Raw genomic sequence first — 20,885 nt, forward strand, 5'->3', positions numbered from 1 at the left:
CAAAATCAGGGAGTTGTATTATATGGATGAAACCAGGATTTTATATTTTACTTGCCTCTCTCGCCACCCCACTACATACAACAACATTCTAGGTCCCTTTTCTCCACCAAATGCACATGGTACAATCTGATTGTTTTGTGAAGTCTGAAGCGAGTTACTTTGTTACAGAATCTCTAATTTTTATTTAATCTGTTTTCTGGAAAACAGGTTTGCTGCAGAGCAACAGTTAAAGCTAGGAACAGGAAGCAATTTTTTTTTAAAGAAACTGTCAAAATTGCTCTGGCAGATCAACCACAATTTTCCTTTTTCACAGCTGTTGCCGGTTGCCAAGCAACCAGCTTTTGCACTTCATGCTTCCACAGGAGAGACAGACTCCTATAGAAGAGTCAAACGAGTTTGTTCGAAAGCCCTGTATTAAACTTTACACTCTAACTTCCCTCCTTTTCAAGTGCATCTTGATATTTCCTCCATCACCTCCCTCCGCACCTCTGTCGCACACCCAGTAACAAAGCTGATCCGGTTATTTTCAAGTATTTAGTAAAGGGGGAACAGCACGAATAAAAGACAGGAAATAAGAGAGGCTAAAGAAACGGAATGAATCAGCATCTAACAAACGGTTTGAGCTTGGGTGTAAATCAATCACAGCTCCATTAACACAGTCAGACTGATGTCTAACCAGCATGTTACTGGTGCTGAATAATCCATTTCCAGAAATTAGGAGAGGACCTCATGACTCTCTTGTGAGCAGCCTAATCAGAGGCCAATAAAACACTAATTTTTTGAGGGAAACTAAGAAAGCAGGGGGGCCTGGCATATAAGGGCTGCAGGAGAGCACAAGGCACGGCTTCGAACTAGAGCACTCTGCATGCAGTACCCCAGGGTGCTTTGCAGAAGGAAGAAGCTACCACACTAAAACTCACGGAGGGTAAGAGACCTACTCCTAACTTAGCAACATGAAGCAAATGCCACTCTGGGGTTTACAAATACTTACAATATCAGCACTGCTGGCTGTGAAGTTTGTGAACCATAATCCAGGATGGATCTGGTCCCAAAGAGCAGAAAACTTAAATAATTTGTCTTTCTTCAGCTCCTTCTATTTGACACTGTTAAAGGACTTCAATAAACATTAATGAGCTGATTGTTTATGAGGCAGGGAAACTGCATTATCCCTCATAAGAAAGCAGAATTACGGAGATTTGCCTATAGGGGCACAGGAAGGCCATTTGCAGCAAAGTGGGAAATTAGAGCCCTGATCTAATGACTCCTAATACTTGTGCTTTAGCCCCAAGACAATCCAAGAACACAAGGACTACCCATGAAGATGGCACTAATTAAAAAGATTAGGAATAGAAACATTTAAATCCTACATTTGTGCTGTCTTCTCATCAACACTTTGCACAGCAGCAAGTTAGCTCCCTAATGGAAGACATCTAGGTAAGTGGAAAATGATCTGCCCCTATGCTCAGGTGGTCTAGGAATGCAGCAACAGGTTTCTGAGATGACAGAAAGGGAGTGTGACCATTAATATGGCATTCCAAATCAAAAGACAGAATGCAGATGGCCCCTTGGTTACAAATCCTATGCAGGTACAGGCTGAACCTCTCTCGTCCAGCAGTATTTGGGACCTGAATGAGAGAATTTGCCAAACCACAGGAGGTCAATTTTGCCTAGCAGCATTACCTATATTTCCCTGCTCACTGGGCTCTAGAAGACAATTGGGGTAAATTAGAGCTAAGTAATGGCATGGACCCCTGAGAGCCAGGACTGGTGGCTGTAAACAAACTTTATGGAACCACAGAAAACTTGGCCATGCCCAGGGTAAACGGACATCTGGGTAACTAAAATTATGGTGGACCAGAGACTGCCAAGTCTAGAGAGGTTCAGCCTGTACTTCCATGTTCCCCATCATTATGGTAGCTGAGTGCCAGCATCTCTTAATGACTTTAACAGGCACTTAGGTCCTTCTGAGCAGCAAGCTCTGTTATCCCAAGAGTTAAAGGAAACAACAAGGGACAAGCAGGCAGGAGTGGGAGTCACCTCCAGAGCACTGCCAGTCAGCTGAATCTGAACTTTGTTTAAAACCTACTGAAACCAAAACCTGCCTCTCATAGCCAGCTGTGACAGAAAAAGAAACTCTTCAGAGTTGCCCTAACATAAACAGGATCTGACTCCATTCCTCTTAGGAACACCAGGACAGGCACCACAATAATACTAAGAACTTCCAGAACTTCACAAAACTCAACCAATGAGTTCTCACAAGGCCCCTGCCTCAGTTTCCCCATATGTATGACAGGGAGGGTTACACTCAGCTACCTCACAGGGTGGGCCATTAGTTTATGTTTGTAATGTGAATTGGCTGGCTAGAGTCAATGGAAATTACCAAATTAATGGGGTTAGGAGGCCTGAGGTAAGGAGGTGGATTTGTACTCCACAGAGGTTTACCCATCCATTAGCACGTTTTGTGTGGAGGTTGTAAGGGATCTCAAGTTACAAAATTATCCTTCTGTCTGCATAACTGCTAGACATTTTTAGCTCACTGTGTAGCAACAACACACCTTTGTTTTAATACCCTGGTGAAATGATTTATTAATGCTACACTCTGAGCATGGAACTGTATTCTCCATCTTAGACAAGGTGATCTAGTTAATGCCCCATGCCATAGAAGCACCCATTTTTTCAATCCTACAGAGAGCCACTGGCTAGGCCTCCCAACTTTGGAGTAAGTTTTCTTAAACTGTACTAATGTCTTCATCAAACTGACCCTCGGTGTCCAGAACAGAAGCACTAAAACCAGAAGTGACTTTCCAGGGGCTGCTTTGTAAAATGTTGGGTCTCCTGCAGGTTCATTGATACCTCTTAGGTCATTTTAAGTGCCAACAAAGAGGCTGCCCAGACGTTAGTCTGGAAAGACACTTCCTCTGGCTTCTTCCAGTTCCAGAGTTCAATCCGCCACTTCTCTAAGAGAATGCACGACTCTCTTATTGTAGCCCAAGCTCCATATCGCTCTTGGGGAACTGCCACTTCTCTCAGGACAATCTCATCCCTCTTCATTTTTAAACCTCTTCTCACTCACTGTTTCCTTTGCCCAATGCTGCTTTCCCACCACTGATGCTTCTCTTTTTTGCTTCCTTTAGACATAACACTTCTTCTGCAGAGCAGTCAACGCCTACTTCCTTCTGGCCACATGGTTTAGGCAGATGGCTTCCATTCTCTTCACAAATCAGGTCCTTCTCTACAGTTCAAATACATTCTCACCTAGTGTGATAGGACAGGGTTTCTGAGCACAGCTAGAGAAATCAGTCCAGGGTACCTTTGCTTAAAATCCAGGCCACTTACAGCCCCAGGCTGGGATTTCCTTCTTAGTAAGGCAAATCCAGCCAGCCACAACAACATATCTGCCAGCCCTACTGGCCAGCCAGAAGCCACACAAGCAAACCCACAGATTTCTTAGCTGCTCTACCAGGCCAGACCAACAACCCCCAACTTCAGGTGAGAGGCTCTTAAGCCTGTTTCACCCAGCACTGTACAGATTCTTCCAGACCCCACACGGCCCGGCCCCAGACCCTGGTCAACGCATACTTCGATCGTACCCAAAACAACATGCTCACCAATTCTTTAGATCCAATATCTAAAGATTTATTAACACAAAAGAAATAACAGGGTTAGACAGAAAAATTGTTAAAGCAACACTTTACATGCATCAGTCATAACTACTGATGCAGGCCAGCCATGTTATTTGCTGATTCTTGAGAGTCTGTGGAAGTTCATTTCAGGCTATATAGATTCAGTCATTGGAGCATTGTAGATCCAGCCCACTGGGGTCCACATGCTGAGACACGGACCCCTAAGACCACAAAACAAAAGATCCAAGATGGACACTGCCAAGTCGACATCATTCCTCTGAGGGATGGGCCCCTAGTCCAGACAGGCTTAACTCATGAGGACCGAAGAACAAAGAAAGTACCTGCCAGGGCCCATCTTTTAGTTCTTCCTATGCAGAGGGAAAATTCCATTCTTCTGCTATAGGTCTTGGCCCACCACCTGACCCGGTGGGTCACTGTGCTGAGTTTCCATTCATTGCAGTCCCAGAAGGAAAACCTCACCATCACAAAATGGGTGTAAGCCATCTGGGTCTATTGTCCTGGCTGGGGTGGAGCACCACCTCTCATTGTGAACCTCTGCACTGAAACATTTCTAATACAGCTGCAGAGCTAAAATCTATAACTTTACATACAAACAGGACACAGATATACAAGCAGTGTACACAGATTCAGAGCATCATTATCTTTCCTTAGACACCTCGCAAGGCCCCACCCCCCCGCACAATATTTGGGGCCAGTAACCTCAATGGGCAATAAAATGGCTTCCAGATCCAATATAAAAATCCAGACACATGACACCTAGGCATTAATTGTGTCCGTAGTGAACCCTGTAACTTCGTTTACCATGAAAGTGATCCTATCGTCCCAGAGTCTCCTGCTGGTCAGCAGACATGGGCAATCATGACTTAGCACTGTCAACACTTTACAACGTCCAACAGGTCTTTTCATCAATCAGTAAAAACATATAATCCACTTGGGCAATTGCAACTATGTCAGGCCAATAAAAGAGCTTTCTGTTTGTCCCATACACCATCACACTTCACTTGTGCCATAAGACACAGACTTAGTGAGCACAGCCCTCACCTTCCTCTGGAATATGGGGCACAGGTCAGTTGCTAGTATCACTCATGTATCTCACTTACTTCCCTGTCACTGAGAGATCTTGAGCAATGGTGCCATTGGTCACAGAGCTTAAGGCCAGAAAGGACCACCAGACCAGCCAGCCAGTGGTTGTTAACATATTTTGTCTGCAGATCCCTAAACACTTTCAAATGGCTGTACAGACCCCCTGGGAAATAGTGGCACACACATTGAGAACCACTGATCTAGGCCAGAGGTTCTCAAACGCCACTGCACCAGGACTCACACCTGATAACAAAAATTGCTACATGACCCCAGGAAGGAAGGGACTGAAGCCTGAGTCCTCCTGATTCACATCATCCCAGCTGAGGAGGGCCAAAGGCCAAGGCTCACAGCCCCAGGCAGGGAAGGAGGTTAAAGCCAAAGCCCAAGGTTTTCAGCCCCATCAGGTGGTCTCCCTCAGGCTTCAGCCTAAAGTTTAGACTCCTGAAGGCTATAACACTTGGGTCTAATTCTGTTTTTAGGGCTAGGTGCAGAGGCAGCAGGATGGAGTTTACTGGCAAGTGATATTCAGGAGGTCAGACTAAATGAGCTGATGCCTCCCGCCCTCAAAATGTGACTATTTAGTGCTGATGGACTTGGATAACCCACTCCAGCTTGCTGGTTTGCACTCAGCATTCAGTCTTCCAGGATTTAACTCTGGTTTTCTCATGCCTTACTTGGGAAGGAGACATTGACTAGCTCACATGTAAAGGCCATGGTGCCGCCTGAAAGGGCTAGCAAGTCTTCAGCACAGTCCACTTTCCCAAGAGTCTACCTAGAGAGAGACTTAGGTCGCTGTGATTGAAAGTTAAGTTTTCCCCTGAAGCTGACTGCTTTCAAATTGCTCAGTTGAATGACGGCTCCTTTAGTCATACCATGTTCCCCCACAAAGCCACTCCAGCTAAGCAGCAAGACTGACATCACTACACAGAGGTGGAGAAAGTGGAGGCATGGCACCTTTATACCAGTATTAAGACATTGCTCACTGTGGCTCTGATTCATACTAGGCACTTAAATTGCTTTAATTTCAGTGGGATTTAATCGTGCACTTGAACGTATTGCCAAATAGGGCTAGGATTCCCCTGTGTAAGGGATTGGCTGAACTAAGGGACTAACGCAGGTCACCCATTGCTTCAGCAAGGTATAATCTTGCCTTGCAACAACCTGACTGAGGCTGTGTTTCCCTATTCTTCTGTATTTTATTGTCTGGGTCCAGCATTCATTAGAACAGCCTCAGATTTGAAATACAAAAAGACTGGTGGGGTTATTCATTGCACCAGACCACCTACTTCCAGGAGAAGAGGTCCCAGCGATTCCTTTTCGATCACGCCTTGGCTGCTGGATGAAATGTCTGACTTCTGGACGTCGTCGTCAGCTGTTTTCTCTGCGGGAAGGGAAAGGAGATGTTTTAGTTAAAAAGAACTGTCTTCTTACCAGTGATAAGCCAATGGTTAGCAACAAAACACTGACTACACTTCCAGATAGCCAATGTCACAGTGAAGCAACACACCGAAAGCATGGAAGTGACATCTGGATCTGCTGAGTCCCCTCTCACAGTCTGGAAGGGGAAGCAATGTGTGAAAAGAAAACACCATATTCCATCCTAGTAAAATGTCTGCATGAGCTAGATCCCAGTCCCTGCTTCCGTGGGTTCAGAGGAAATCGAGGAACCACGCACATATTTTAAAGAGGAAGACCGAAAACCATCAAAGCTTTGAAAAAAAGGACTAGTCAGCTCAGCCTTAACACTTGTTAAAACATTTGAGTGAAAAATTGACCTGTAAGATCTGACAATATCTTAACGAGCAACGGGCAGCAGGAGATCACAAAGAATAGATTGTGCCGGAAATAACCAGATCGCCTGGTTTGACACAAGCGGCACAGGTTCTGCAGACGAAGATGTAGCTCTGATGTATAGGTGGCCTGATCTGCAGAAGTGCTGAGCATCTGCAGCTGAGTTAAATGGGAGCTGCAGGGACCCAGCACCTCTAGAAATCAGGCTGCTAGGTTTTAATGAAGTTTTCAACAGCCCTGCATGAGAGAGAGAGACAAGCCTGAGCTCCGTGTGTGTTTTATTTTGAGTATTAAGGCTCAATTAAAAGCCAGGGTGGCAGCCTTCATTATTCATCTAGCTTCCAATCATCAGCGATGAAACTTACTCCAAAGAGTTTGTCTGTATCACACAATGAGAGGTGCTGGTGGGGAATGTGACAAGGCAAATGACTGCAATAAATCAGCCACAAAGGTGAGATTGTTTCAGGTTTATCTGGTTACTTTTCCTTGGAGCTGTCTTCACTGCCCCTTCACGATAGAACTCCAACGGCCGAGTCAGGAGTTGACTGGCCTTGGGGAAGAAGTGAGTTTTGAGGAGGACTTGAGAGAGGGTAGTGTGGAGACAGAACAGGAGGAGGATCATTTTGTGGTGAAGGCCACTGGACTAGAACTCACAAACCCTTGGTTCAACTCTTGGCACTGCCACTTGATGATAACAGAAACTCTCTACTTCACAGGCAAGTTGTGAGGATCAATGCCATGGGTGAAGTGCTCAGATGCTACAGTAACAGGGCTATATACAGTTTCACTCCTTAGTCAGGGAAGAACTGTTCCAGGCACAGGGAATGATCATGAGAGGCAACTAGGAAGATTGCTCGTCACGTTGCTTGAGTACAAGAAAGAAGACAACAGAGACGTAGGTGGGAACTAGACTGGGCAGGGCTTTGAAGAGAGCACAGGAAGCTCTCATGTAAGGCAGAGGACCAGAGGAAACCAGGGAAGGAACAAATAAAGGAATCAGAAATGGTAAGATTCCAAGTTGGAAAGAAATCAGGCACCTGATCTACAGACCTGATCGTGAAAGGGATGAAAGCCTCCAGAAGAGGACTAGGTGTCAAAGGGTATTCAGAGAAGAAGAAGTGCCTCAAAATAGGGAAATGGAGAGTAGATGTTAGTCATACATTTCCAACATTTCCAAATGATTAGGGGGCTGGAGCACATGACCTATGAGGAGAGTCTGAGAGAGCTGGGCGTATTTAGTTTGCAGAAGAGAAGAGTGAGGGGAGATTTGATAGCAGCCTTCAACTTCCTGAAGGGGGGAGCTCTAAAAAGGATGGAGAGAGGCTGTTCTCAGTGGTGATGGATGGCAGAACAAGGAGCAACGGTCTCAAGTTATAGTGGAGGAGGTGTAGGTTGGATATTAGGAAAAACTATTTCAGTAGGAGATGGGTGAAGCACTGGAATGTGTAACCTAGAGAGGTGGTGGAATCTCCATCCCTAGAGGTTTTAAGTCCCAGCTAGAGTGATTTAGTTGAGGTTGATCCTGCTTTAGGCAGGGGGCCTGTACTCAGTGACCTCTGGGGTCCCTTTCAGCCCTAGGATTCTATGAACAGCCAGGATCAGTTCTTGGACTCATTTGCTAGGGACTGAGAATTTTGGGACACTTATCAGAAACATTCAAGAATAGACCAGCTGAAAGACACAAAGTTTAAGACAGAGAATGTCCCTGGGTATGGGTCTAAACAGATGGCCTACAAAGTCTTTCCCCAGTCCACCATCTATAACCTGCATAAGAAGTGGCAAGAGACCTCCACTGAACAGACATCTCATACTTCACAATCCCAGTTCACTCAGCATGCAGTTTAGGGTGGATTACTTTTTGGTGCAACACAAACAAGACAGGGACACTGGTGTTACCGAACAAATAATGCCCAGATGGGACAAGTGTACTTTAGTTACCTATTGTATTACTTTGTTCTTCTGGTGTTATTTAGCTAACGTAACAAAGGACATTTTAGACTAAACTATAGGGGCCCGGACTGTCTTTGCTCTTGTAGCTTTTTCTGATGGAAGTCAGAGAATTCAGATAGCTGCGTGTGCATCAAGATCATTAGGGCTGGTTTCTGTTCATCAGTGATGGGCAGCCTTGGCTAGTAAGTCAACCACATGCAGGGCCCTCCATCTCAGTGGGCTGCAAGACTGTCATAACCAAAATGGTCTCCTGGACAAGGTAGTTTTGCTAACTGCACTTGTGCACCTAGAATTAGCAGGATGTGCCAACTGAACCATAGCAGCACTTTGACTGGCTCCAGAGGGAGCTCCTGGCTCTCACAGTCAGCATAGCCTGCAATCAGCACACACCTCACTTCTTGCGCCCTGGCTTCGTGTGTGTCACTTTAGTAACGCAAGTAGGAAAAAAAAAACTCCCTGGACAGAAACCGATGGACTTTGGCAATCCTGCACGTTGCAAAGTGACTTGTGAGCCGCAGATAGAACCCGAATGGGCCGCAGGTTGCCCATCAGGGCTGTACATCTTTGCAGCTGGCACTAGGGATTCTGGGATTCATTGGGAACCTCAGAGCATCGCCTGCTGTCTTGTCAATGGAAAGAATAAAGGATAGTTTTGAAAGCATAAAACAAGGGGGAAAGGTGCAAATCGACAGCAGCATGAGAAACGACATACAGACTAGGAGACTTGGAACACCAGGGGACAAAAATTTGGAAGGACAAATTGCAGCTGCACATACCCCTCCCCCGCTTCACCGGCACAATTTACTGTCGCTCATTGTAATTTATGAATAGTTACTAAGCAAAGAAACTCATTGTGGCTCTCAGAAAATGACTCTTAACCACCGCATCTCTTTCGCGTCACACTCCCTGCCTTTGTGACTCGTCTCTCAAACTTGCACCATTTACAATATTCTCCTGGTGATGGAGCCACACACACTGCCTGATAGCTGAGAATGAAGCTGTGTTCTTTCTGTATCTCCACCAGCTGTCAGTGGGGATAAAGATCCTGGGATCAGGATTCAGCAGGCAATTTGGTGCATGATGTGCAAAGCACAAGAGGATTCAGCCTGCCTCTGTGCAGTTCTGCTGGCTCTGCAGTGCAGGGAGGAGTAAAAATACTTGGTTTTGCCAGGCAGTTAAGCAGACATAGCTCAGAAAAAGCTTAGGGCCCGAACCCATACAGGTCTGACAGCGGAAGGAACAGGATCTGCCCCTGTGGGACGAGACAGGCATAGCATTTTTCTATAACTTCTTTTTCAAAGCAAAACTCTCCAGACTAACTCCACTGTGCTCACTCCACTGACAGGGAAACATGATTATCCTGCAGAACCAAGACAGCTGCATCCTCAGCAACTGCTTGATCCTGCAAACCTTCCGTGTACACATCTCCCAGTGACTGCAGTGGGAGTCCTGAACACAGCCATCTTGCTGGCTCAAAACTGAAGTTCTGAAACAGGCTGTGAAAGCATTGCTGATGGAGGGAGAGTCACAGACAACAGACACAGAAGAATGGACCTTTGGTTAGGAACTTGGCTTGGGAACTTGGGAGATCTGGGTTAATAACTGGCTCTGACACACACTCCTTGTGAGGAGATCAATCTACACAAAGTTAAGATGCTTATCTGCTATTGTAGCCAGACCCATGAAAGTACCGGTACAGAGAAGAACATAAGAACAGCCGCTTTGGCTCAGACCATCGATCCAGCTAGCCCAGTAACCTGTCTTCACACAGCAGCTAGTGCCAGATGCTTTTGAGGGAATGAACAGAACAAGGCAATTTATCAAGTGAGCCACCATCATCCAGTCCCAGCTTCTAGCTGGAACAGATGGCTGGATAGAAGAAACCAATTTGCCCCACCCAATCCATCTCTAGAAGCCAATCCATCACTTCCTTACAGCAAGTTATCTAGAGCTTCGGCCCACCTCTTTTAAAATTCCCAAACTACGGGACTTCCACCACTTAGGGGACTATGCCATAGTCTAAACTCTTCACTGAGCAACACTAACATTCTCACCATACAGATGCTGCAGCCTGCTATGCACTCTGCTATGACATTCACCTCCATGCCACTCTGGCACTCGACTCCATGTCTCATCTGTAAGTAAAAGCTAAACTGTATTCACAGTTTTTCAGAGAAGTGTCTTAAATTGACCCAAGAAGTCCTGTGGTACCTTATAGACTAACAGATATTTTGCAGCATAAGCTTTCGTGGGCAAAGACCCGCTTCAGCAGATGCAACTGATGAATTGACCTGACATTTACCACAAGCATCAGATGAATACTATGTATGATTCCTGTGCGCTTTGATCGAATGATGGAAAGAGCAAGTTGAAACCACATTGCAGAAACTTACAAATGTGTCCTTTCACATAAATGTATTCCCCATACAAGAATTAGGGGTCATCAAATGGAAAAAAATGGGTAGCAGGTTTAAAACTAACAAAAGGAAGTTTTTTTTCTTCAAGCGGCACATGGTCGGCCTGTGGAACTTCTTGCCAGAGGCGGTGGTGAGGACCAGGACTTTAACAGGGTTCAAAAAAGAGCTAGTTAAATTCATGGAGGTTAGGTCCATCAATGGCTATTAGCCAGGATAGGTAGGAATGGTGTCCCTAGCCTCTGTTCGCCAGAGGCTGGAAATAGCTGTCAGGAGAGGAATCGCTTGATTACCACCTGTTCTGTTCACTCCCTCTGGGGCATCTGGCATTGGCCAGGGTTGGAAGACAAGCTATTGGGCTGGATGGACCTTTGGTCTGATTTAGTATGGCCGTTCATATCCCTATCATTATAGGATTTTCATAGGATCCTCTAAGTAAACATTTTCTGCTTAGTTCTCTTACCTCAAACCTCAACTGTACTGCAATTTTTGTAGGTGGAAGAGACATGGAATTGCCATCTGCCCAATGCTGATTCACAATCAATGGCATACTAGGACACTCAGCATATTCCAGAGAACAGAGCACTGGACTGGAAATAAAGAAGCCTGAATTCTCCTCCTAGTTCTATCATTGACCTGTCAGATAATCTCCATGCCTCAGCTGCCCCTCCCACCCTTTGTCTTATATTTCAGTTGTAGTTTATCTACATGTGTTTTAACATGGTTTGTACAGCACCTGGCACCATGAGCATCAGATCTTGGCTGGCGCTTTTATGTGCCACTTGAATGCAAATAAAATATTAAGAATAAAAATGTAAGCTAAGTGACGAGCCATGACTGATTTCTATCTATACTTCCAAACAACGGCAGCAACCTCTCAGATGCAGCTACGTGATGCGGGTGACTGATATACAGCAGCTCAGTGTAATATCACTGTGGATGACCCAGTAAAAAAAAACAAAAAAACAAAAAACCCTCAGATCACCTTCTCCTGACAGCCTGAGAATCACAGATCCCCTTCCAGAAACAAAGCCCTCGCTAAGCACAGAACATGTGGAAGGAAGAAATCAGGCCCAGCCTCTTAAATAACTGCCTTGAGTTTCAGGACAACATGGCAGGAGAAAACGCTGATTTCAGAACACTCCCTAGGACCCGGTTGTCAGAAAACACCATTGTACTGGCATATGCCTGCTTTGCATTCTGCCACGCTACGCTGTACGCCTACAATGAAGGATCCCACCTAAATGCCTCATTCTTCAAGTCCCTCCTCCTCAGCATAGCACCCCGGCGGTCTTGATCCCCCATATCAGTAGAAGTAGGGCTAATATATTTGCACAGAACCCCCCCCAAAGGATAACTTTTTGCTTTCTTGGTCCATCAGCACCTTGGCAGCATGTGCCTCGACTCTTACATACTCTGTACAGCAACGTGCACAATGACAGTGCATCACAAACATCCACTCACTCATCCACTTGGACACCCAGACAAGTGCCTGCACGCTGCTGGTGCGCCTACATTCAAATAAACCACCTGCCGCCAACCTGGGCAGCTGACTCAGGCTTGGGCTGCAGGCCTGTAAAATTGCAGGGTGGGCACTCAGGTTCAAGCTGAAGACCAAGCTCTGAGACCATCATCTAGCCCAGGCTCCAGCCTGAGACATGAGTGTCTACGCTCCAATTGGGCAGCCCTGAGGCATGAGCCTGCTGATGTGGCCTAGCCTCAGGGGTTTCACTGCAGCACGGACACACTATTTTGTGCACATGGGTACAATTTCGTCGCAGCTCGGCTACCTTTGAAAACAGTGGTTGTGCCTCGGTGTGGGAATGTACAAGTCCTTCATTTCTATGATCCTATGTATGGAAGCCAGCCTTAGGGTAAGTGCCATCTTAATGCTTTTGTGACGTCACCACCGGAAGCCAGAAATACCTTCTATTTGAGGAGGAACCTGGTGTTCCAGACCTTGTCGATGGCCTTGTGTTTATGGTGTGGGATCGCAATCCAGAAGACCTGTACAATGAATGTTCCTGGCTCTGCCACAGACTCCCTTTGTGGCCTTGGGCAAGTCACTTCATCTTTCTGGGTCCCAGATTCTCATGTGTAAAATGCAGATGATCAAAACATCCTTCTCCCACCCTTTGTTCACTTCCTTGTCCCTATAGACAGTAAACTCTCTGGAGCACTGACCTCACTAAGTCTATGTCTAGCACCTAGCACAATCAAGCTCCAGTCTCATGTTAATGTCTTGAGGAGTTATTGCAATACCAGTAATGTTTAAAACCCCTCCATCGCACCTGCTGACTGAAGATCTTAAGGCATTTTACATGAACTGCTGAATTTAGCATGGAAAGAAACACAGGGGTTGGAGTGCATCATCATTTCCATTTTACAGCTGGGGAAACTGAGGCACGAAGGGAGAAGGGGCCTGCCCAAGGTCTCTCAGGCAGCCTGTGGCAGAGCCAGAAGCACTCTATACAGCACAGCGCAAGAGATGTTCTCTCCACTCCTAACTAATTCATATACTTTGGGGTAATGTGCTGGCTTTCAGATCTAATCCCTTAACTGGGTTGTAGAATCCTCCCCCTTCAGCAAAGTAGTTTCAGATACTGGTTTCCAGCCTATTATTCCAAAGGATTAGCTGACAGAACGAGACACCAGGGCCATCTCAAGTGCGTGCAAGCTTTTTCCTTCCCTCGTTTGGAGTCATCCAGAATTCTTGGGCGTCTCAGCTAAAGTAGAAGTATCAGTTCAAGCACCTGTTCACCTTTTCCAAGATGGCATATGCAGAATTCTTCCAGGAGAAGTGTCAGAGCATCCCAACTAAGCACTTAAATTAATGGTCTTAAATGCAAAATTGCATTAAATGCAGCTCTTTAGCTCTTCATCTTGAGAAGCCCTACCTCAGAGATATGAAAGGAACACATTCCAACAACCCACTGTTTTTCATCTTAACGCACTAGTCACATTCCCCTCTTCTGGTAGCACTACACTAACATTGCTGACAATCTAAGCATAAAGAAGGAGATGAGATGAGACAGATACAGACACACACTGGGGACACAAGAAAACTATGAGACAATATTGGTCAAGATAAGCAGCAGCAGCAGTCACAGCACATTAATAATGATAAGCAATTTAGGGTTCAGTTCACCAGTAATTTTATAGATTCCAAGACATCTTAAGCCCCCTCTACACTACAAAGATCAGCCACATCAAAGGACTTGGTTACAACACAACTGTCCTGCAACACGGACAAAACCCAGTTCTCTCTTGCAGCATAAACAGGGCTGAACTATTTTAATTGGGTTCTGCAAATTGCGCCTTGACTTCCTGCAGTCCAGAGGCACCCCCTAAGTCCCACTGACGTCTACGGGAGCTGCAGGTGCTCAGTACTCTTTGAAAAATGAAACAGGTCAGTGGTTTTTGACCATGTCAAGAGAATCATTTTGTAACCAGATCCCCCACCACAGCTGATTCGCTATTGCAGAGAGGACCGCAGATGTATTTGCAGAAACCCCAATGCCTGGGAATTTCACAGCGTAAGAGACATTGCTTTGGAGGCAAGCCTTGCTTTTCTTGGGCTTTATGCACCTTGGCTTTGGTACGGAGAAAATGTGATGACCATACAGGGAGCTTTACAGCTTCTTCTAGCTATTTCCTGGAGTGGCACTGGACTCCACAGCCTCCTGGTCTGCCTCTGAGCAGAGTACCTAGGACAGGGGTGGCCAACCCACGGCTCTCAAGCTGCATGCAGCTCCTGCCCAGAGCCACTCACCCAGACTGCTCACCGTTGGTCTGTGAACAAGCCCCAGCACCTGGAGGGAGACACACATGGCTGCATCAGCAGCAGCGAGTCCCAGGCACTGCTTTAGAGCAGTGGGGGGGAGGGGGCGCCTGGCTGGCTTGGGCTGGGGGGAAGATTGGGTTAGAGCAGGGGAGCTGGGATTGCCTGGCTCTGTGGGACGGGATAGCATTGAGCCATGTATTAAATATTTATCTATCGATAGTTATACAGATAGATACAAATGAATATGTAATATGTGGCTCTCTGCACTCTATCCACAGTTATTTGGGCTCTTAGTCTCTACCTGATAGGCCAGCCCTGGGCTAGTATTACCAGAGGGGAGGGGAGGAAAGATCAGGGTCAGAAAAGGAAATTCAACAGGGAAACGTCGGTGTCCAGAGTGAATGAGGTCAGGCTCCTCGGAGGGACGGAAGCTAACCCTGAAATGGGCCAGGCACCGCGAGAGGGAACGTATGTTTGGATGCCGCAACGCACATGAGGCCGGGCAGGAGATAAGCACAGGTGCTCAAGGAAGAGACAGCACAGCAAGTCAGTGGGAACAGATTTTCCACAGCGGACGGGGAACTTTTGCACATTCACCAGAACAGGGCACCCAGCAGCCGTCAGTGCTCCCAGCCAGGTTGTCTTCATCTTACATCCCGTCCCCACTGAGGCTCTGTCCTTCCTACACTGTGTTTGATGCAGTGGACTAGGGGCACAGTGTCATCTCCAGCATTCAGCAGTGGAAAGGGAGCAGGAGCCTACAGGAGTAAAAAATAAACATTCCTGGCTAGGCGCCGTTATTCGACAGCTGACAACGGGATGGCAATCTGCTGAAGCAGCACGGTGCAGGAGAATGGGGTGGGGGACTGAGCAAGCCACAAACTAGGGTAGTATCTGGTACACAGGAGGGGCAGCAGTCTGAACATGCTGGCATTTCCCACCGGATTTTAAGCAAGGTAAGTGCTTCAGTCCCCCTTTCACTATGAGGTTTCCTGTTCTTACACCATAATCTCTTTATTCTGTAGCTCTTCTCTGTTAACCAGCATTGACTACATGAGTTGAGATCAGTGAGCCTGTGATTTAACTGAACAGTAGTTTTTGATGGTCTAATAGAGAAGCACAAGGCCTTTAGAAATAGGGCCGGGGGAAGACCACAGCATTTTCCTCTGTCTGTGGCCTTAGTTCAGCTACCCATTGCGGTCACAGTTTGAGGAACTGGATTAGACCCTCTGCATAGAGATGTTTGCCTCAAAACACCTTACACATACAAAAATAAACAAAGGAAGTGAGTTCACTTGTCTGTTGCATCGACAGAAGCCTGCTTCCTTCCAGGCCGACATGCCAGTGGATAGGGCTGAGATTATGTACTTGTCTGATTTCCAGCATGATCATCCTGATCCGTATCAGTCAATCTTGTGATTCCCCCTCCCTGCGTACGATTAACAACAGGGCGAAGCTGGCCTAGGAGAGAGGGCCTAACAAGCTAGCAAACGGGAGTCTGAAGGAGGGAGACGTAATATAATCGCTATGACTAGGAAAGGCCACATCACCAGTGCCAACACTGCTTCTGTCTCCTTCACTTGCACCGAGATTCACACAAAGACCTTGTCCTGGATGCCTCTCTGTAGATCCTGGTGTGGATCTGCAGACTGTGCCCTGCATTTCCACTCTCAAAGCCAGGCCTGGGGGACTGTCCAGTTTGAAAGGTGTTGCCTGGTAGAATCTCTCAGAAATCAGGTGGGAGAGCTGCAAGAAGAGGTGGCTAGACTGAGGAGCATCCGTGCCCCTGAGGAATGCCTTGGCCGTCTTCATATGGAGACGGCCAAGGCTGAAGAAACTATCCAGCCATCGGAGCTGCTGTCACACAACCAGGGGAGAAGATGACAGCACTCTCTACGCTTAGCAGTGTCCATTACTAGGAAGTTGGGGTTGTGGGGGTGCATCAACAAATGTTCATTGCCCTGGGATGGGATAAAGTCCGTCTCTCATTCCTATGGGCTGTAGGAAGGGCAGAACCAGGGGTATGCCAAACCGTTTTAGCCGTAGTGACAACTGTTTTGATTATGAGCAGAGCTACCCTGGTGAGGCCTGCAGAGGACAAAATGTCCATGACAGGGTCCATTTCATCCCAGACCTGTTCCGTTTGCACCCCCAAGCTTTGGGCCACTCTCCTAAGGAGCTGTTGAAAAGCCCTGCCATCCTCCAACACAGGTGAGGCCGATGAACCCGCCACCGCCTCATCCAGGGAGGAAGAAGACGACAGCCCTTATGCCTCCATTTGGAGAGGAAGAGCGGTAGTGAACTGCTCAGGCATTTGGCCCTCCACAGAAATTATGGGCAAACCGGGGTGCACCGTAGGCAGTGCTGGCATAGGCACCGGCTGGCCAGAAAGCCCCACAACAGGTGGCACAAACGGCACCATTACCACTCCCTGCACTTGAATCGGTGCCAGCGCCTGGACTGGTGCCTGCTCCATTGGCATCGGAGGTACAATTATGGATGCCGCCGGTACCGAAGGGGTCCAGTTCCGCTGCAACGGTGCCAACAATGGTGCTGAGGTCGATGCCGACAGGGTAGACCCAAGGTGGCTCCACGATGACTGCCGCTTCCTGTCTCTGTTCTGGTTGTGAGGCACCCAGTGACGCCGACGGTGCCAAGCGTGGGATCGGCAGGACCCCAGCACCACTAAAGGCACTCCAATGGCCTGGACTTACACCTTGTGAAATACCCACGGGGTCCAGAAGGGCCACTGTTGAGTCGTCTCCGAGGCTGTTGGCCAACCCATATCGTCCGAGCGATGACTACGGTGCCTGTGACGGCTATGGTGAGACCTTCTCGGGTTCCCACTCCGTCCGGAGCTCAGTAGAAGGAGTCCGACTCCAATTCAGAGGCAGATGACCACGGCGGGGCCACTGGAGTTGGCTCTGATGTGCACACTGAGAGCGATGCCAAAGCATAGGACACCTGAAACTGGCCCACTGTCTGCTGTGTCAGCACCAGAGCGCTCGGCACTGGATACGGTGTCGGTGATGGCACTGATGTGAGCACAGGGGTTGGTGCCAGTGTCACGTCCATGAGCCCCGATCACTCCATTTCAGTGCTACGGCGCCTGTCCTCCTTAGATGGAGGAGGGCCCAGCACCATCGTCTGAAGAAGTCCTTGTGCCACTTGAAACGTCTCCAGCATTGAGGGCAAGTGCAACGCCTGTGGACTCCCACTCCGCATTGGCATCAATGTACACACCTCCTGCCATTTGACAGTGTGCGCCGGAGCCTTGGACTTGAGGCCGACCCACTTTGACTTCAGCAAGTGATGCCTCTCATGCCTCTGACTCTTCTTCGGCACCAGAGATTGACTCCTACGGCGCTGGGAAGGCGACGGTGCCTGCACCTGCTCCTGGTGCCGAGAGTCCTCGGGCAGCAACATGGTCGACGGCGCTGGTGCATTTTGAACCGAGGAGGCTCCACTCTCTGCTCCTGCTGGAGACCCTTGAGGCTTAAGAGCCACCTCCATTAAGAGGACTTTAAGGCATTGGGCCCTATCTTTCAAAGTTCTGGGCTTAAATGCCTTACAAATTGAACAGTGATCATGTAAGTGTCCTTCCCCCAAGCAACTCAAACAGGCTGAATGGGGGTCACGTTTGGGCATACATTTGTTGCATTTTGAACAAGTCCTAAAGCCCAGGGAGCCAGGCATTCCCCAGCACCAAGGCACCGAGGGGGACAAAAAGCCCTGCCTCGGCTTTTAGTTAAAGCACTAAGATTAACTATCAAATCCTAAAACTATTTACACTTCTTCATGAACTATTTACACTACAATAGACGACTAGCTTATGATTTGAACAGAGGAAGCAAGAGCTCCAACAACCGGCAGCACAGTGAGAAGGAACTGAGCGGGCGGGTGGGGAGGGGTGCTGGGCGGTGCGTACGTAGGTTGCTGTATCGGCACCACTCCAGGGGGCACCGCACCAACCCTATGGCTACTGGCTAGGGCAAAAAGCTTCCGGCGACTAGGTGTGTGCTAGCGCACACCCAATTTGGAATGGACATGAGCAGTCACTCGAAGAACTGACTAGAATCTTGTCTTTGCCTAAGAGGATTACATTTTTTTCACTCCACATGAAGAGTTTTGCACAGGGAGCCACATGTACAGAAAAATTCAAGCTCCTTAAAATTGAAAAGGGAAATGTTTCTATGAAAATAGAAATCTGCATAGCAGATATTGCTGGAGATTCTCATGGGAGCATCATCACAGGTCTGCACAAGGGCCAAGTAAGGGTAGTCAGCCAACAACAAACACTGTGGGAGACCAGAAGCATGCTCAGCAGTCAGCAGGGGATGTATTACCACTGCAAGGGCAGCACAAGTTAACCAAGAACAGGCATCTAAAAGAGCCTACCTTAGGATAAGGTTTTACTATTGCTTTAGATGTAAATTACAGCTGAATTATGCAAGGCAAGATATCAGATTCTGAACAGTCTCTTGAAAATGACTTTTACTTCTTTGCAATGACCAAGATATTGCAAACTTTGCAAACATTTTCAGCTTTGTATGGAGGGGGAAAAAGTCAATTTATTCATATTCTCTCTCCCTTCTCTTTATCTCTATCAAAGTAATGCCCAGAATCCAACCGTGCTCTGAGTTACACAAACAGAGTTAGGAAGAGCAATTATGCATCTGGGTTCAAGGAGAGCTGAGAAGCAATGACGTTTGAGAAGGAAAATGGCAGAATACAAGGAAAAGATAGTTAATTCATAGTGAAGGAAGACTGACATGATCATGTAACTCCCTCCAGAGGAACTCAATGGCCTGGGAGCCAATGCAGAGCAAGCAGTTGTTGGGCACGGCTAGGTCTGATGTTGCAGTGGGAATTATCAGGCAATCGTGGTGCAGAACCTGTACAAGTAGTCAGCAAGCAAGCTGATGCCTGAGAGGCTTGAAAGGGGTGACCTAAGTGACCAAGATGTGGACGAACCATGGTCCAACCCTCAGCTTAGTGTAATTCCCAGACTTTCTGAGAGTGCAACCCAGTCCCTCATCCAGGTCATTAATAAAAATGTTGGACAACACCGGCCCCAGCACCGAGCTTTGGAGCTCTCCGTGTGAAACCAACCACCATCCAGAAACTGAGCCACTGACCACTACCCATTAGGCTTGACCATCAAGCCAGTTTTCTATCCATCTTACAATCCATGTATCCAACCCACATTTATGGGCAAGAATGTTGGGGGAGACTGTATCAAAAGTTTGCAACTAATCTCATTTGTTTACCAGTGGCTGAAAATTGACAAATGTTTGGGTTTTAGTTTTTCATTGAAAATGCTCAAACCTTTCAGCAAAAATGCAGATCTCTTTGCAACGTTTTATGGGGACCAAAAAAACCAAACAATCTTGATTAGCACTAGGTGATGGTACTCCCTGTCCCACACGGGGTCTGCAAGGGTAAAATACAGTAAGGACTGTGAGGCACCCCAACGCTGCAGCAATGGGGGGGGTCACGTAAGAAATATGTATAACAGAGATGGTGGGACTGGAAGACTCAGAAAGACAAGGTGGTGAGATCAGAGTGAAGTGGTGGCTGGAGAGAACACATGGCCATGAGCCATAATCCTTTCCTGAGTTCCCTGGGAAGAGAGGTACAGCCTTTTGTGGTGTCTATGTAGAACTGTCTGGCACAATACAGCTCTTAGACGATATTTCTACTTTTGAAGCAATTGCGACGGTGACAAAATATACATCTGCAATTTCCCTAATGCAGAGCTTTGATTTTTAGTTAATTAAAATCAGATGTAATAGACTCTGGTGCGCCCATCGATCAAAAGCTTGACAGAAAGCCATGCCATTAATTAGTACCCAACATGGAATTCATTAATCCAGTAAATCCAATAAGAAAGAACAACCAGCATAAAAATAAGCCAGTGGAGAGACGGTTTTCTGTGTGCACCAACAAGTGCAGGGCTCATAAAATGATTTAAATGGCAGCAAGATGAAAAAAGGACAACTGCAAGCAGGTGTGGGGGAGCAGCTTGTTAATATAAAAGGAAGTGTGACAAATTGTCTCACAGGGGCCCCAATGTGCTGATCAAACTGCTGAGCCTGCCTAACTGCCCTCTAGGATTCACCACCACCACTGGCTAGAAGGTCTGGTCCCTCACCTTACAAGGCACAGAGCTGGGGTTACTGCCCCTCAGCAGCACCCCACAGATACTGATACAGCTGA

General features: G+C 47.2%; 1 protein-coding gene across 9 annotated transcripts in view; it reads right to left on the reverse strand.

Annotated features, from left to right (window-relative positions):
- NCOA1 (nuclear receptor coactivator 1) overlaps positions 1-20,885 on the reverse strand; it is a 381,969-nt gene that overhangs the window by 71,814 nt on the left and 289,270 nt on the right. For all 9 annotated transcript variants that reach the window (XM_074991446.1, XM_074991443.1, XM_074991444.1 and 6 more), the window contains one exon: positions 6,014-6,108. In XM_074991446.1, coding sequence (XP_074847547.1) covers positions 6,014-6,108 — 95 coding nt within the window. The remainder of the gene's footprint in view (positions 1-6,013; positions 6,109-20,885) is intronic.

The sequence above is a fragment of the Carettochelys insculpta genome, chromosome 3 (assembly GCF_033958435.1).
Source record: "Carettochelys insculpta isolate YL-2023 chromosome 3, ASM3395843v1, whole genome shotgun sequence".
Classification (NCBI taxonomy): domain Eukaryota; kingdom Metazoa; phylum Chordata; order Testudines; family Carettochelyidae; genus Carettochelys; species Carettochelys insculpta.